General features: G+C 37.6%; 1 protein-coding gene across 6 annotated transcripts in view; it reads left to right on the plus strand.

Annotated features, from left to right (window-relative positions):
* Positions 1-18726, plus strand: part of col15a1a (collagen, type XV, alpha 1a) — a 55247-nt gene that overhangs the window by 19193 nt on the left and 17328 nt on the right. For 4 of the 6 annotated variants that reach the window (XM_079447272.1, XM_079447276.1, XM_079447271.1 and 1 more), the window contains exons 3-15: positions 1894-2441; positions 8170-8244; positions 8817-8909; positions 11773-11899; positions 11985-12028; positions 12365-12529; positions 13528-13554; positions 14443-14505; positions 14968-15036; positions 15161-15223; positions 15466-15597; positions 17085-17138; positions 18597-18632. In XM_079447272.1, coding sequence (XP_079303398.1) covers positions 1894-2441; positions 8170-8244; positions 8817-8909; positions 11773-11899; positions 11985-12028; positions 12365-12529; positions 13528-13554; positions 14443-14505; positions 14968-15036; positions 15161-15223; positions 15466-15597; positions 17085-17138; positions 18597-18632 — 1496 coding nt within the window. The remainder of the gene's footprint in view (positions 1-1893; positions 2442-8169; positions 8245-8816; positions 8910-11772; positions 11900-11984; positions 12029-12364; positions 12530-13527; positions 13555-14442; positions 14506-14967; positions 15037-15160; positions 15224-15465; positions 15598-17084; positions 17139-18596; positions 18633-18726) is intronic. The other 2 variants (XM_079447274.1, XM_079447273.1) reach the window with 1 other exon arrangement.

Below are 18726 nucleotides of genomic sequence, written 5' to 3' on the forward strand. Positions count from 1 at the left end.
TCTATAACAAATGGCCAGTCTTGCTGCTTTCTACTCATTTACTCATGATTTGTGGTGGTTCTGATCATTCATAGCCACAGGATCTGGCTGTTTGTGCGTTGAATGGATCATGTATCATTGGACCACATGTGGAAAGATCTTCAATGTTAATGTGAAATAGATTGAGAAGCAATGGTTGACAAATTATTGGGAATACTTATTATATTATTATTAATTATTATTTTATTATGTTAGTTTAGGATGTTTTTATAGCTGTGATATGTGCATATGTAGCTCGAGAACACAAGGCAAATTATAGACCTTAGGGTGTGATCCAAACTTGTTCAGTACAGGAGAAAAGATGGATCTCTGGATATTTAGACTCTCTTTTCTTGGGGATACATTTCGTTGCACTGTACTTGTATGTGTGTAATGACAATAAATTTAATCCAATCCAAAAAGCTTGTAAGAATATGCTCTTTGTCTCCCATCTTCACATTACACTTACGCTTGACCTCAACCCCCAATAACTCATATAATTTAATACATATTTACATTTACATTTATTCATTTGGCAGACGCTTTTATCCAAAGCGACTTACAAGTAGTTTTTTATACAGTGGCACATTACTGCAGAGCAATCAGGGGTAAGGTGCCTTGCTCAAGGGCCCTTCAGTCATGACCTGCTGGCACTGAGATTAGAACCGGCAACACATATTGATACATAAACATACTGTGCATGCATGAACAGTGCATGCATGAAAGTATGATACAGTATATAACGTACTGTCCACCAATAATAGCTACAGTATAGTTGAAAGATTGTTTTCCAATAATAAAAGGCAAAGTAAAAAAATCTTCTGTTTGAAATCCCACTTTCTGTTTTCTGACTTCACAGTCTCTCTTCAGTCGTGTTTATTCACAGCTGTGTTGAAACCTATTGAATAAGCACTGATAAATAGGTGTTTAGACTGGCTCATGATGTTTCGTAAAACACACAACATTCACAATGAACTTGGGAAAAACACTTAAAAATAGGGGATTCCCAACATAATGCATTACAAAATCACTGTTGGAAATTTGAACAGAATCAAAAAATTGACTGTCTAAGCCATGCTGCAAGTATGAAGCTTTGTGCCATTGGTATTGGGTTTTGCCCTCAGATGATATAGAGCGTGTGGCACTCCATGGGCAAATTTACAGGCATGCTCTCAACAGCACGGCTCCCTTTAGCACATGTTAATCTCTTCCAGATGATCCTGGCTCGAGCGGTCCCCCCTTACAGAATGTGCAACTGTTTATGCAGGTCCTCCCAAGATCGTGTGTAGTGCCAGAAGTTTAGCAAATGCAAGAATTGTGATTCAAGCGTTATTGTTTCAGTTGCTGAAGCTCACGTCTGTCGATACAGGCTTGGCTTGCTTGATTTAAAGTTTAGTTGGTTAAATATAAATGATGCTGAACCGTGATTAGTACGGAGCCTGGTGGATCTGGGCATATGGGGTTGTTTTGGTTTCCCGGCTGGAAGGAAAAGAAAGAGTTTTTTTCTCAAAACAGAAGCCGATTGAAGTGGAGGGCAGTGGAAGATGTAGAGACCTGAAGGGACGCCGGGGGTGTGCGACTGAGGATAAAACGCATGCAGTAATAAAACTGAAAGGCTATTGGATGGCTCCCAACGTATAAACAGGAAAATGCGTTGGGGGATTTGCAATAAATCATCAGCATGAGTTGACACACTTGAAAACAAAAGAATATGCATTTATACAGAAGTTTGTTGAAACGTACTGTACACAATTTACATTTTGTAAATACAACTTTAATATCATACACACAGAACAAACTTAACGTTAAAGACCTTTGACACATTTGAACTCAGATTGATCCTTTATTTTTTTCTCTCTCTTTCTTTCTTTATAGAAAGGGGCTCGAGTACTCAACTAGACCTCACAGAGCTCATTGGAGTGCCCTTGCCCCCCTCCATCTCCTTCGTCACTGGTTTCGAGGGCTTCCCTGCATACAGCTTCGGTCCTGATGCTAACGTAGGCCGCCTCACGCGCTCCTTCATCCCAGATCCATTCTTCCGCGACTTTGCCATTATCGTCACGGCCAAGCCCACCACTCGACGTGGAGGAGTCCTTTTCGCCATCACCGACGCCTTACAAAAGATCGTTCACTTAGGAGTGGCACTCGCACCTGTAGAAGATGGATCGCAGCGTGTGGTTCTTTATTACACCGAACCTGGCACGGCACACACGGAGGAGGCGGCTTCATTTAAGATGGGTGAACTGACGGGAAGATGGGCCAGGTTTACGCTGGCTGTACAGGGAGAAGAGGTGAAGCTGTACATGGACTGTGAGGAGCACCACAGGGTGGCCTTCCGCAGGAGCCAGGACGGCCTCACGTTTCAGCCCAGCTCCGGGATCTTCATAGGGAATGCTGGAGGCACGAGGCTGGAGCGGTTTGTGGTAAGTTTAAACCTGTTTGTTTTTGATGGGTATAAAGGGAATTAATGTTGAGGGTCGCTTTCAAACCCCGGTGAGCTGCCTCTCTGTATGCTGCCCACATAGGCTGTTGTCTTCTAAGGGCTCACAAGTTGTTGATTGTAGTGAAAGTCAGATCTGTTTACATTTCGTCTTCACTAGATTCCTAGTTTTAAGATATAAAATCCTATTTTTTGGACTTTTGTTTCTTCGCATAAATGATCTTTCCAAAATCTATAAAAGATTATTATTGTCATTTTTTAATTTGCACCTATTTTATTACTGTGATTCTGTGTGTCATTATTATTATTTTACTTTTATTATTTTGTTACTTTTATTTTGTATTACTTTTTATTTTAAACTTTTTACTTGCAGATCTAACAGTCCTTTCCTGTATATATGACAAAGAATAATAATAAAGCATAATAGCTAGCTTATACATAAAACATTATTTGGTACATTTATTTTATATAAATAAATACGTAAGCATAATTCATTATTCTATTTTCTATTATGAGCATCATAAAAATACAAGCAATTTTATGATTACTGTAAAAAAATCTGTTGAAATTACAGTATTACTGGCAGCAGTTTGCCTATATCTTACTGTAGATGTAACATTTTTTAAAGATAAATTATCATTAAACATTAACAATCTTTATCTTTACAGAAAAAAACTGTTAAAAACAGCCTCATGCAAAGCATTCTGGGAACCAAAATTAGAAAAAAGAAAAAAGTTTGTGAATTTCTGGTTCCCAGAATGCTTTGCATGAGGCTGTTATTTAAAAAAAATGTCTGTAAAGATAAAGACTTGTTAATGCTTACTTTTCCTTTATTTTTGAACAAACTGGTCCCAATAAATTAAATAAATATACTAAATATACAGTAAGTTACTGGCAACTAGCTGCATAACTACAGCAAAAATGTTTACAGTGTATTTTTTGGGACAATTTTGTCCACAGCTTAAGTGTTTACCAAACACTGTTTTATTAGCACACAAACCTATCACTCAATATATAAAATGTGCACTGTTTATCTGTTGGTTTCACAGCCTTTGGAAATATTTGCTAAATATTGCAAAAAACTCAGATGTGATTAAAATAATCACGATAAAAGGATTGTTTGGATCCTGTGGTTGTAGTTAAATCCCTTCACGGTGCATTCTGTTACAGGATATATTGTGCCTGGGATGTTTAAATGTCGCCCTGTGTCAGATCTTTAAGCTTCAAGTATTGATTCCCACACAACACTATTCTCTACACAATACCCACCACATGAAAAGGAAGAACAGAACGTATTAATCACCATTTTTCCTTTTCAATGAAACTGCTGCATTTTCTTTTTATAAAGCCAATCATTAAGGCATCAACTCCAAACTAATAAAAGTTCTTCAGATGTGAAAAATGAACCTTGTTTCACATTCGACATAAGAAAGTTCAACACAGATGGAACATATAATCTATCACAGCTCACGGCAGAAGCCAAGACATTGAGATGTGAGTCGCTCATGCTCGGAACAACATTGGCCAACATCGCAAGACAGACAACGTGGCGATGTTACGACACTAGAGACATAAGACATAAGAACTTTACATTTTTCAATATTGATTTTGTTATCATTCGTGTCTGAAACACGTGGTGCGAAGCACTTGGTCATGAGTCACTGGGGTCCCATGTTATCGTTTCTTGCTTGCAACTGCTCATGAAGAGCCTGTCTTTTACAAGACTTTAAAATTTACTGTATAAAGGAATTATTTGCAATAGACATGTCTGTCAGTCCTTTTCTGCCAAATTCTTGAAGAGCACAAGGTGCCCCGGATTTTTTTGCCAAAAGACTGTTAATAGGTTACGAATTGCTATTGACTTATCCCATTGCCCCCTAATATGGGCAATGTTTGCCATGTTGGGAATTAAGGTACACACATAACACACTTCCAATAGACGGTGCTAGATCTCTCTAAACAGACAGTAGGTTTTGGCCCACTCTTCAGGTTTATAAATCAAACTTCTGTTTCTTCGGACCGCCAACATTTGTTTGACGCATCACTTCTTTCCAATAAAGAATCTGCATGTTCTTATACTGTAGTAGTCGAATTCTTGATTGCAAGAATTACGTTTAGTTTGAAAGTTTGTCATTTTGTTTTAGGTTTTGTTTTGAAGTAACGTCCTCTCGTTGCGTTTGGATTTATCTGAAAGGAAGGAAACATCTTCTGTTTAGAATGAATCAGTTTAGTATCCGTTCTCTGAGATGTGTTCATCAACGGTTTGGATATGAAAAATAGGTTGCACATAAAATCAAAGGCAGGAACACAAATACAAAGACAGTCCGCACAAACAAGCGCACGCTCAGATCCGCTCAGAGCATCCATACGTCAGGAATCTCTCTCAGTTTCAATGTGTGTGGCCGGATGTCTGTGGATGTGATTTGCATGTGCTGAGTCAACATGCAGACTGTTTATCTCGCTGGCTGAATAAACGGTCCTTTAAAGACGAGGACGGTTACAGCTGCCTTCTGTCTGCATGCCTATAAACATCACCACCGTCTCCGACCAGCCACAGGTTAACAATCACGGCCATTTGAAAGGTACAGGGTGGCCAAAAGGGATGACCAACTCAGGAAAATTGAAGTCTTTGAATTTTATCGGAATATGTTATTGAAACCCTTACATTGCTAATACTGACTCATGTCTTGTCCACACACATTTTCTATGCGGTTTGGCTGTTCATCCACACGTAAACACAGGACCCCGTCACTGAAACCAAACATTCTTGAAAACTCCTCCCCGGGCGAAGATTTTTCAAAACGTATGGTTTCATAAATCCGAGTGTTGGTTTATGATGTTGGAATGCGTGCCAGTATCTCCTGTGTTTGACGTCAGATTCCAGGCTTCTGATTGGCCAACACGGCTTTAAGGTTAGGGTTACATCGCCACCTGTTGGTTTGGCATGCTCTTGACAGCGCTTCACAACATGTTTTTGCATTTTCGTGCCTGACACCATTTTTTTAAACGAAGAATGAGAAAGTATATCAAACACCCGTGCGTACGTGTGCACTAGGGCCCAGACCCCATCAAAACCTTGTGACAGAGCGGAATGGATATCACTTACAATCCAGATTTTTGTCTCTGAAATGACTGGAATGATATTCTCCATCTTTATGGAGATGATTGTGGGAAAGTCATGTCCATTCATTAGGTTATCCTGTTACATTAGGGGAACATATTCAGAATGAACAAAACTAAAATGACTTCCTGTCATTGCTTGCTTTATGTGGAACAAGAAGTTATCAGATGTTTTCACCGGTGCTGAAATACTGTAGGATGTGTTATTGTCTGGCGCGCTGAAAGGGAGAGCATAGCATCTGCATAGCTGATAGCTGACGCATCCTGGCACGAACCACGGTGAAATTAACATGACTAATGGAGAAAAACATGCTCGAGGTCTGTGAACATATGGTGAGAACTGAGCTGGTGATTTTCATTCCCGTGTGCTTTTCGCTCACATTAGTCGAATTGATTTACAGTTTTTATAAACAAATATTTATAAATATCATAAGAAGTTTAAAGTGTGTGGTGTTGTATGTGTGCGTTTAGGTGTCTTACAGAAGTTGCTAAGGCTGCATTATGTGTTTAGAAATATAGTGGAACTGAATGATGTGAGATTGGCCACAAGGTGGCGCCTTAAAATGAACGTTTCACAATAAACAGCATCTAAATAAATGTTATTCTGATTTAACAAAAACAATTGAAACATATGGTAACAAAATGATTCTATACTAACAACAACATCACTTTTTTGTATAAAAACAATTGATCATTGCAAAATGTCATCATTTACTCACCCTCAGGTTGGTCCATATCTGTATACATTTCTTTGTTCTGATGAACACAGGGAATAATATTTTGAAGTATGCTTGTAACCAAACAGTTCTTGCCTACCACAATTGACTACCATAGTAGGAAAAACTGCTTTATAAATTCCTTTGTTTTGTTAAACACAAAAAAAAGATATTTTGAAGAATGTAGTGTTAGGACTCTGTCCTTCCTGTCTCGAGCTTTCAAGCTCCCTGGGCAGAGTCATGACATTGCCACGTCTTTCGGGTTTCTGTTGTGTTATGTGTGGAGACATGTGGCTTTATGTTGTTACGTGATGCCACGTGTCTTCCTGTTATGTCTCTCAGCCCCACCCTCCTATGTCCTGTAATTTCATTAGGGTTTCATTCCCATCGTCTGTTTTGTAATTCACCTCGTTAGGGTTTCATTCCCATCAGCTGTCACCACTCTCCCCATGTAATCACTCCTCGTTAGTGTCTCCCTTTATATGGTCTCAGTTTTCTCTCTGTTCAGTGTTGGTGCATTGTCTATATCTTTTGTCTATTATCAATGCTCACGGTAGTATCACAGTTTCTTGTCGTGTTGGACTACCCGGTTTCAGTTTACAGTTTGTGAAAAGATTATTTCATTTTAAAGATTCTTGTTTTGTGTTTGTTTCTAGTGTGTGTTGCTAGTGTGTTTTTGTTCTTGTTTTTCCCCATTGCGGGTGTTTGTTTTTCTAGTTTTGTTCACATTCAAATAAAATTTGATTTATCTAACTCCTCGTCTGCCTGCATCTGGGTTCTGTCCAAGCCATATCGTGACAGAATGCACCAACACTGAACAGAGAGAAAACTGAGACCATATAAAGGGAGACACTAACGAGGAGTGATTACATGGGGAGAGTGGTGACAGCTGATGGGAATGAAACCCTAACGAGGTGAATTACAAAACAGACGATGGGAATGAAACCCTAATGAAATTACAGGACATAGGAGGGTGGGGCTGAGAGACATAACAGGAAGACACGTGGCATCACGTAACAACATAAAGCCACATGTCTCCACACATAACACAACAGAAACCCGAAAGACGTGGCAATGTCATGACTCTGCCCAGGGAGCTTGAAAGCTCGAGACAGGAAGGACAGAGTCCTAACATGTAGGACAGCAAGCAGTTCTGGAGCACTTTTGACTAACATTGTCATTTTTACTATGGTAGTCAAGAACTGTTTGGTTACAAGCATTCGTCCAAATATCTTTCTCTGTGTTTATCAGAACAAAGATATGTACACAGATTTGGAACAGCTTGAGGGTGAATAAATTATGATTTTTATTTTTGGGTGACCTTTCCCTCTAATGGATACATTAGTTAATTTTGGATGTATAGGCAAACAATCTTAATGCCATTTTGTGAATATTGTAGTTAAGATGTTATTGTACTTTTTTCATCTTTGTTCTTTCGCTTTTCTCACACACACCTCCACATTTATCGTGTGTTGTTAGTGAATGGAAAACAGGTGCTTGTCCTCTGGTTGCTGTGCGCGGGAGCCTTGCCAAATACGCCTCTGATATCACGACTTCAATCTTGTAAGAGCTTTAAGAAAACATTAGCTTCATTCTAACAGTGTAGCAGGTCAAAGGACAACTCACAAGAACTGATGATGACATTGAAAATGGGACCATATGGAGAACGGGTGTTTGCATCTCATCATTTTGAAAGGTGTTAATGTCTTGACACTGAGCAGGCTTAGATGCATTGCTGAAAATTGTGCAACAGTGATTTATAGCACCAGCGGATACGTTTTCGCATCCATTTCATAATCAGTTTCAGGCTATTTACAACTTTTTGAACATGAATTGAAGCTGATGTGTGAACTCTCTCTGTCTCTCTTTCCCCAGGGCTCTATCCAGCAGCTGGTGTTGACTGGCGATCCCACGGCACCGAATGAACAGTGTGAAGAAGATGACCCCTATGTGAGTGCCTCCCGTTTTTCAAGTAGCATTCATGATTTATTGATCTTAAAGATTTAGGAGTGTGCCTTTTCAGACCCAAAAATATAATAACTGAAATGTTGTAAAATTTGAAGCACCACAACGCCCCATACATTTAACCACAAATAGTATTTGACGTACAATAGAGAAATAGCGCCTCCAGGTGGTTTAATTAGTATGTTGCAGGTGTGTCAGTGAGTATTTGAAGCCTCTCCCATGTAGTTCCATTGACTTGACATTTATCTTAATAATAATTATAGAATTTGCTCTGCTGTTTTTGTATTTAACTAAATTATTTAAATGTATTATATTTGATTAATTTTAATGATATATTTTCTTGAAGACTACACAAAATTGTGGGTACTGGGACACATAGAAGTGTTACAATTGTGAAAACACTAGAAACTTTATTTTCGCCGTTCATTTAGTGCTTTTTTATTATCTAAAGATTTTTTTATTTATTTTAAGATACGTGTTTTCTTTAGCGAGTTCTTTTGCACGTGTATAATTCAGACCATTCTGTAATGGCAATGCTTTTGGCTAACCTTTTTCAGGCATCAGGTTATGGCAGTGGAGATGATATCTACGACGATACTGAGACTGGAGATGAAGTGAAGAAAGTTGTGGAGGAGAGAGAATTTATAATGGTGAGTGACATCACAGAGATACTATACATACAGTACATGTGACCAATTATAAATGATGACATTTAAATAAAGAAGATCTACACCTTTATGTCATATGTCAGTGCATAGGCATCAGACTTTGTTTTTATAACAGTATGCATTCGAAAGGTACATTGGAGTTTTGACCTTTTGCCTAAAGTAGAAAGAGAGATTTTATTCGGAGTATTCTGAGAAATACACTTTAAGAATATTTGGAGAGAAACACTTGTTCCTTCAAACATTAAGTTGTTTTGTAGCTCATCTCTAAATTTAAGAAAAGACCCCTTTCATCTCCAGTTTAGGTTCACTCCCTGTCAGCCCTTTTGGCCTCTGGAGTCAGATGTGTCCTCCAAGAACTTTAATTCTAAGGTCTTTGAAGGCCTGCCTTACAGAGGACATTCTGAATATGATGTCCTTTTTTCCCCACACTCCTTGTTTTACTTTGAAGTTGTTTTTCGTTTTGATTCATGCTTTTAGACATAGTTTTCATAATTACACTATCGTTCGTATTCAGCATTTAACATATTCAACAATGTCTATTTATTTTGTGAGATTTGTATCGTTTTCTTTTCACAATCTGGTAGAATGGCCGACGCTAAATATTTTTCATAGCCTGCCGAGTTAAACCGGATTGAAATGATAAGAGATCAAATGATGCCAACATTTCATTGGAATTTATCGGCACAGGATTCAATATTACACTGTATAAAATGACTCTGCGTCGTCGTATATTTCATGAAATGAATTGAGTAAATTTACTTTTTGAAACAACGTTAAAATGATAGAAATAATCTCGGAATTCTAAATGCACAAATTATTGCGTGAATTCAACTTAATTCGATCACGTTCAACCCACATAAACTTGAATAAAGGACATTTTACTTGTGGTGGGACTACATGAATTATTTGAGTTAATTTCACTTACTGAGCAGTGAATTTAGAGTTCCCAGCATGCTTTGCATTCGACACCATAAGGACAGTAATTTTGGTGAAAAAGTGCTATTTTATGTGCTTTGCAAAAAAATGAAAGACTTGATACTGTTTATTGTTATGTTGTCTTCAAGATTTAGAAGAGATTCTGTGCATTTTTGAGTTTCGTGGTTACCATTGTTCAGAAGAGAGGTGCTAGTGCTTAGCTCGTGGAAGAGCTCCTGATGTGTTTCTTCACTCAGTGAAAACAGTAATGGTGCTAATGTCAGTATTGAGTCAACTCTGAGCTTACTTGTATGTTTTATATTTTGTAAACAATAATAAATGTTAAACTTAAGTTAAAAAAGATCAAGAAGTTAACTCCAATGCTCAAATAAGTATCTAAGTTTATCATATTCTTAAATAATGTAGGTAATTTTACTAGATTTTTCATGGAATATTGCATTAAAAATATAATTTAAAGTACTTAAAAATATTTTGTGTAATAGCGTTACTATAATTTCTTTGTCATTTTTTTACAGTGTACACTGTTGCTTCCTTTATTGATACTTATATAATAAAGCATCATATTTATTTATTACGAGACATCAATCTACACACAAACGCACACATGTAACACATCACATGTGTAGGATTATAGTGCACCCGTTCACACTCACAGATGCTTTGGACTGTTTATGATACACTCATTTGTTTGGTGACGTTTAGCCGAGGTCATGCAGTTTGCTGATGTCATCTACTTGAAAGATTTACGCTGGGACCAAAATGATCTTATTGGAATCCAGCTAACCAAGCCTGCAGCTCATTACGTGGGATTTGAAGATATACACACACACACACACACACACACACACACACACATACACAAATTGCAGGCTTTGAAGTACAGCCAAATAATTAGTGGATTAAGATTTCCAGACCACCCTGCTGCTCAAGGCTCTGACATTGCCATGTTATGTCCAGCAGAGGGAGGCAAATGTAAAATAGCCAGAAAGCCCTATAAAGCAGGGCTGTTCATACCGATTCCTATTCCTGGTTTGGGAATCGAAATAATCGATTCCTAGCTGCTGTTTCCGATTCCTGCTCAATTCCCTATTTTACCACAGATTTGTATTTATTTTTAACAAATTTACACGTTTTTAATGCAATAACATTTTCTAAACTGTCACTTTTTTACATTTATTAATTGTTTATTGTTTCTTGAACAAAAACCTTTACTAAATATGTCAATATTGTCCTGCAACTCCAATGTGTCATTAATAATATTATTAATAATCCAATTTACTAGCTGTTTTCAAAATAAAGCACAGATCAAATGACTATTTACTATTTTTAAAGTTATTCAGCAGTGTACACAGAAATACTTGAGGAATATAGATAGACAAATCAATCAGTACATTTTATTAAAATGTATGTAAGAATAATTCTGTACGTGTAAATGACAGACAGATCTCTAGAGATCAGATAGAAAGCTCTATTTCTCTTTACTGACTATTGCTATTGCTCTTTCTAATCTTCTCATTCAATGCATTGAAAAAGTTTTGTCCAGCTTTAAACAGATCTGGTGTGTGCGAACAAGCTTTTGCGTTTATTCATGCAGAATATAATGTTATTCCACAGCTCTAGGCTCGATCCATCAGTTTGTTCAGATACTAATGTGATTTAGTTGACCGATGACATCATCTAAGGGGCGGGGCTTGTGCTTATCCTTTAATGGAACTCGCGGCCCTACTATATAGTAAAAGTGGTTTGAAGTTTGTCTGAAATAGTGGCTTTCAATTAAAAGAGAAACTTATATTAATATTGTGTGGTACAATGTGCATATCCAGGACCGTAATAAAAATAAGGAAACCAACATGTTAATATTCTCTGTCGGAATTACATGATTTCTGATTTGCATAATCTTTGTATTCAGCCAGAGGATCTGGAGACCAGCCCCGTGAGAGCGCCCCCTACTGAAGCTCCAAGATATGAAACTGAAACGGACGATGAAGATTTGGAGGAAAGCTCTGGGCTGGACATAGACAGGACAGATGCTAAAGGTAAAGTACTCAAAATCAACATGAAATGTAAGAGAAACAGAATTATATTTGATGGTTGCCTCATTATATTTTATTTTCTGTCAAGTTACAGAGCCAATCAGATCAGAGGGAGCCAGTCAAGACAGAAATGTGAGTAACCATTCGACTCCATCCACAGTGATTAAAATGAAATTCTGCCATCATGTATTCCCACTCATGTTGTTCAAACTCTTTCTGGTGTGGAACACAAAGTAAGATATTTTGAGAAATGTCTTTGTGGTTTTGTGCCATACAATGGAAGTCAATATGGACTAGTGTTGTTTGTTTACAAACATTCTGCAAAATATCACTTTTTCTTTTCTGCAGAAGAAAGTCCATAGCATTTCTGACCCAGTGTATAACAATGAATTTGTTAGTGACCATCATCTTATGTAAACCTTTCTTGGGAATTGCATTTGACCATGTTCTATGGTGGCTGTATCACAGATCATTACTATGCAGAAAGGACAAAAAGGGGACCCAGGCCCAACAGGACCCCCCGGATCCCCAGGACCCATCAGTCCATCAGATCCCTCTGGAGGAGATCCAGGTCCCAGGGGTCCACAGGGGCCTTCAGGACCACCAGGAGTGCCAGGAAAAGATGGACATCCTGTAAGTACACCTGACACTTCCTTTCTATGCTTACATGTGCGCCCGTAGCGTAGTGATATCAAATGCATAGCAGTATTCGTTGTGTAACACAATCATGCGGCTGTGAAACTAATCAAAACAATCACTGTTGGTTGACTAAGAAAAATCATATCGTGTTTGAGCCGTCGTGTTATACATGATTAGTTCAGTCACTCACTGCAAAGTACAAGAATCAACAAAACTGATTCAAAACATTCTTCATATCCGTAACTTCACGATTATGCTTGCTCTTTTCTTTTCTGCAAGTTTGTGCTTTAGAGATAAGATTTCATCAAGTGCACGTCAAATACAAAGTTATAGTTTGTCTTTTTTGCTTTTACATGTTATATACCATGATATTAAAGGAACGTGTCACTCAAAAAAACATTATGTTCTTTCCCCTTAAGTCATTATATGACTCTTTCTTTTGTGGAACACAAAAGAAGATATTTTAAGACATCTCAGTGGTTTTGTGTCCATATAACAGAAGTCATGGGAGCCTAGGTTGTTTGGTTACAAATTATTTTTAGATAACTTGTTTTGTGTTTGGCAAAGTCATACAAATAAGGCTGCATAAAGGAAAATTTTGTTTGGGGGGGTGTTGAAATATAATTTTCCTAATATCCTTATATACTTTTTGATGTTGTTTGTGTCTTGTGTTGTGTTTTTTTTTACATTGTAACTGTGTTTTGTACCAATAACTTTACTTGCAGGCTACAGTATGATAGTGTGTGGGACCTTTTTTCCATTTTGTCCCGTGCTTATACTTTCTTCCAAGCAATGCAAGAATCTGGTGCTCAGCATTGCAAAACATTTGTTTGATACTTTGCATTATCTTTAGAATATGTCAAAGCAAATTGTGAAATGTTATCTTAAAGCCGATGGTTCTCAAATTCCTTGATTATTTTATTCATGCGGTAAATCCGGTGAACTCTGTCAGAAACAATAAAATTGTGCTTCCTGTATTTTTCTTTTTTCAGGGTAGTCCAGGGAAAGATGGAGCCGCTGTAAGTACCTTCTTGATTCTCAGTTAATCCAAATGAATGGTGAAACAGTGAAAAAGTTAGGTATTGATATACAGTAATACAGCTATTTATTTATAAAACAGGAAAAATACAGTTACTGAATGTTCACAACTTGTCTAGGTCCTTTTATATGTCCCCGAGCATTGTAGTTCAGTTATATTGAACTATTTTGTTTAAAAAACTGATAACTAACTGACGCAAGGGTTCAAGACTTAAAAACAAGCAAGCAAAGCAAACAAATAAATGAAAATACATACAGACAATGTTTTTGTTACCGACCTCAAAGACAGATATGGAAATGCCCAGACATTTGCATTTTATGTCCCATGAAGCGACTACGGCCAAACCCAACTTAAAAAATGGAACCTACATTGAGCCTTATACAGTGTGCACCACCCAGTCGTTTTATATCAAATTGCAGCGTGCATGATTTGATACTTTCTATAGACTGTATATTTTACAGCAGTGATGGCATTCTCACGCCCTGCCTTTCCAAACCCTGTCCTCCACATGTGTGCGACAGAGCCGGCCTACAGACCTCAGAGGAGAGAAAATCCATGGAAATGTTTTCGTAATGTGAATTGATGCCGTACGCAGGCTCATTATTTGTGAGGCATGGCCGCTAAATTGCGGAGCCGCCGGTTGGCGAGCGGGGAAAGAGCCTTTCATCCACCTCTGTGTTTGAGAGGGAAATGAGCGCACCTGTCTGCACACCTGCGAACCTGATTAAACCACCACCCCGGGGTTGTGACCGCACTTTTCCGCACGGTTCACTGCTCACATGTGGGCTTCATGTGTCGTGACGTTGAGAGATTTTCTAACCTGAATGAATTTGAATTTTGTCTTATTCTAAATCGGTGTCATGTACAGGGCGAGGTCGGACCTCCGGGATTTCCTGGACTGTCCGGAGAGCTGGGACCTAAAGGAGAGAAGGTGTGACACACAAACATTTGTCCTAAAATGGATCCATCTCACAGTTAATTGAAACAAACAGATTCCTTAAATCCATTCGGATATTCTACTTCCTGAATAATGTTTTTGATCTTGTTTTTTGTAAATGTGTAATTAAATGCAGTTTATTTATTCGTTTTTGGTCAATTCTATAATAACAAAACTCAAGATATATTGTATATTGGAAGCAGATATTAGCATTGGGATAGTTCACGAACATACAAATAAATCTGTAAATATTTATTCACTCTTATTTTGTTTGACCAGTGTTGAATGATTGAGTTCAAATGAAAATAATGTTTTAAAACGTGTTAAGAAAAACTCATATTATTTATGGTTATGATGATAATAATTCAATAATTTGTGTAATTTAGTAAAGATGATCTCAATATAGTTTGTTGATTAAGCTCTTCCCTGTCCTCTCGCGTGTTTTCTTGTAAATAGGGTGATCCTGGGGTGGGTATCCCAGGGCCACCTGGACCACCTGGGCGCCCAGGAACGTTTAAGTATCCGGTATCTACTTATGATTCAAAATCAAATTATTTACATTGTAAAAGCCTGTGTTTGAAACAATAATACCATAATGATGTTTAATGATAGACTGCAAGTAAACTCACTGATCCTTCTCCACGTACAGGACAGCATTGATGGCTCAGGTTCAAGCTATGTGGACTTTGACAGTGACACAGAAATAATAAGGGTGAGTTATAGTGTCTCAATATTAATTCGACTCCCTGCTTCTCGGTAGAACCGTGGCCGTCAGTCAACACTTAGACATATGATTTGATTGAACGCTCTTACATAATGAGACATGTGTTAGTCATTATATACATACGTAAGTTGTGAGTTAGCCTTTCATGTGAGTGAATGTTTAATGCACTCCGGTGTTTTATAATTGCGACAAAACATTTGATTTTTTTTTATTTGGTCTGTTCATTCTAGGGCCCCCCAGGGCCACCAGGGCAGCCGGGCCCTCCTGGCCCCCCTGCGGGAGTTCACCCAGGTCCGGTAGGGCACCCTGGGGCTCCTGGAAAAGATGGGAAGGATGGGGAGATGGGTAAACCTGGACTTCCGGTGAGTGGGGTTTTTGCATTACAAACTTTATCTTGCTTCCCGAAAATAAGGCAGGTAAATGAGCATGGGTGCTGTTTGACAGTAGTATTTGCAAAAGTAATGTGTAACATTCAACACACACTCATTGGTTTTGAAAAATTGAGCCACAGCTCTTTTCCTCACCGCAGGCATGAATGCTAGTGTTACAATATTGATTGCAGAATTTGTTTGAGAAAGCATCTAACAGTCCTGATTAACTGGATGATGCTGATGGTGTTGTACTACAGTACATGGCCGACACATACACCGTATGTTACAGGTGATTGATGACTGGTTTAGTGGGTCTGGATTAGAGTTTGGGTCAGGATTCGACTCTGAGGTAGAGCTCCTGGTCTCACATGGTAAACTAAAACCATGGGCCGAAAAAAGCGTTTCCTCCCATCATGTTCCAAACACGCAGAAATCTTAACACTTACTCAAAGGCTGCGGCTTTCACCATGCTTGACCTCAACAGACATTTACATGAAAATCAATGACCTCAGCAGAATAAAAGACAATTGTCCAGTGATATGAATAATACATGCTGTAAGTGTGGCTATACACCACTTGTTGTTTAGTTTAAAAACTAGAAAAATTAAAACAAATGTGTTTGTAAATAAAAACGCAAATATATATTTATATGCTGCTAGTGTGTTTGAGTGGTTACTGTTTTTAAAGTGATCTTATTTAAAGGAATAGTTCACCCAAATATAAAAATATAAAAAACATATAATGGAAACCAAAAAATATGTATAAACCGTTATTTTAAATGACTTTATATTGTGATTTCTCATTTAAAGCCCTTTAGAAATAATACAGTGTAGCTTTTCTAACACCCAACCCTTTTTGAAGTTTGCAGTTGTGCGAAACATTAGATTACCCCAGACATCCATATTGATGTAATCATTCACAAATGTTTCGTCTTCGTTGAGAATGAACATTAATAGAAGTGTTCCCAAGCCAATCAGATAATGCAATTATCCGATAAGCTTTTCAAATGAACATTACCCATAATCCTGTGATTCAACCACGGATGAGGCCAGGGGAGAGAGAGCGCTGTACTAATACTGTGTTAAGATTCAGAGGGTTCTGAAGATTCACCTGCAGCTACTGTACGCTTGTATGATGGAACATGAGCAACACTGATACGATGGGGGAAACTGCCTTTCGCAATACGCCCTGCTGGAGACTTCAACTAACCACCCGGCCCTTAAGAAATTCACAGCTTCTGTTAACCCTACTGAGATAATAGTCTGATATCCCCGATGACGGCTGATAATACAAAAGTATTAACACCTGAAGAAAGGACAATGCCGTAGGAAGTGTTGAAATACACACTTCAGATGAAACAGTATTGGCATTCGTCTCGGCTGCCAAATCCAAATCAAAACCAGAAAACTCTCATTTTGATTTAATAGGGCCTTGTGAAGATATTATAAAAGTTCATATGCTGTTTTGGGTGTTTTCAGGGTGTAGATGGACGAGACGGCGAACCTGGCAAAGATGGTGAAAGAGGCCAAAAAGTAAGATATTTATATAACCTGAAGTTCCTTTGAATTTTTACTTTCTCAAACACTTAAAGGGATAGTTCACCTTAGTTTGGGGAATAAAGAAGTAAAAATATATTTATATTCTATTTTAAAACTAAGGGGTAACTTTTTTAATAGTACGTGGCATGCATGACCTGCAATGTAACCATAAATAAGCTACTGTGGATGTTAATAAAGTACAGGGTTTTGGTTTTATTATCACAGCAAACATGAAATAAGGGGAAATCATGTGTTCAGTTTTTGCGCAAGCAAAACAGCATGAATGAAGCACGCAGACTGTCTATGTCCTGAGTTTTGACTTTAGGATACATTTTTATTTGATTTATTTTTGGACTGTTGGTCACAAATAATTTATTTTAATTATCATGAGTAATTTTGATGCGTTTTAATGCGTAAAATGTGCGAAATCAACGTTGATCTTTTGAGGCTATAATGTAGCATTTCAAGAGCGGTTTGATTTGGATGTTTAGGTAACACTTAACATTAAGGTATCCTTTATGAAGCATTTTTAAATGTGTTCGTTAATAATTAATAAGTAATTTACGAATACATTATAAAGCAGTTATAACTGCATGAATAAAAAGGGAGATTCTAACGAAATACCTGCCAAATAGTGAGCAGGATAAGGAAAAACAACATATCACCCTAGGGTGTCTAGTCTTACAGCCTATATCGCAAAGAACATTATTAACAGATAATAATGAATCTGCTTTCGAGTCAAATAAATAATGAATAAATACATTTATTAAGCATTTATAACATGTGAGTTAAAATGGTTCACTGATTGGGAGGTATTTTGTTAGAATCCCTCTTTTTATTCATGCAGTTATAACTGCTTCATAATGCATTTGTAAATGACTTATTAATCATTAATGAACACATGTATAAATGCTTTTTAAAGGGTACCTTAATGTAAAGTGTCCCATTTTTACTCTTACCCCTTTATTCCCCAAACTTTGCATATTGTTTCCCTTTATCTACAGATATGTACTGTAGAGGTAGCTAAAGCGTGACTCAAACTTGTGTGACTTTCTTTTTCTTTTCGCAGACAACAAAAGACGATATTTGGAAGAAAGTTGGTAATGGAACAGCACTGGCCCCCATTCACTTCTATTGTATAGACACAAAACCAATGCAAGTGAATGGGGGCCATTTGACAACATTCTTCAAAATATCTTAATTTGTGTTCTGCGGGAGAAAGAAAGTCATCCAGGTTTGAAATGAAAAGAGTAAATGATGACAGAAATGTCATTTTAGGGAAATCTATCACAGCATTCTATATCATAGTATTTTTTTAGTATAAAAGTGGACTGTTCTCACTCTTTTGTGATGACACACACATTACTCTTGACATATTCTCGCCTCTGTATTTTCCTCCATTTGTTCCGTGTATCATTTTGAAATAACCCACTCTTGTGAATTGTTTGACAGGGTGAATCAGGTTTACCTGGACTCACCGGACCAAAGGTATTTTCATTAGATTCTTAAAGTCTTCAGATCAGAAATAATGTAGTTGGCTGGCAAGTAGCATCAAAAAAGAAATCCCTTTATCCGTCTGGAA

Source organism: Barbatula barbatula (assembly GCF_947034865.1).
Source record: "Barbatula barbatula genome assembly, chromosome: 23".
Classification (NCBI taxonomy): Eukaryota; Metazoa; Chordata; class Actinopteri; order Cypriniformes; family Nemacheilidae; genus Barbatula; species Barbatula barbatula.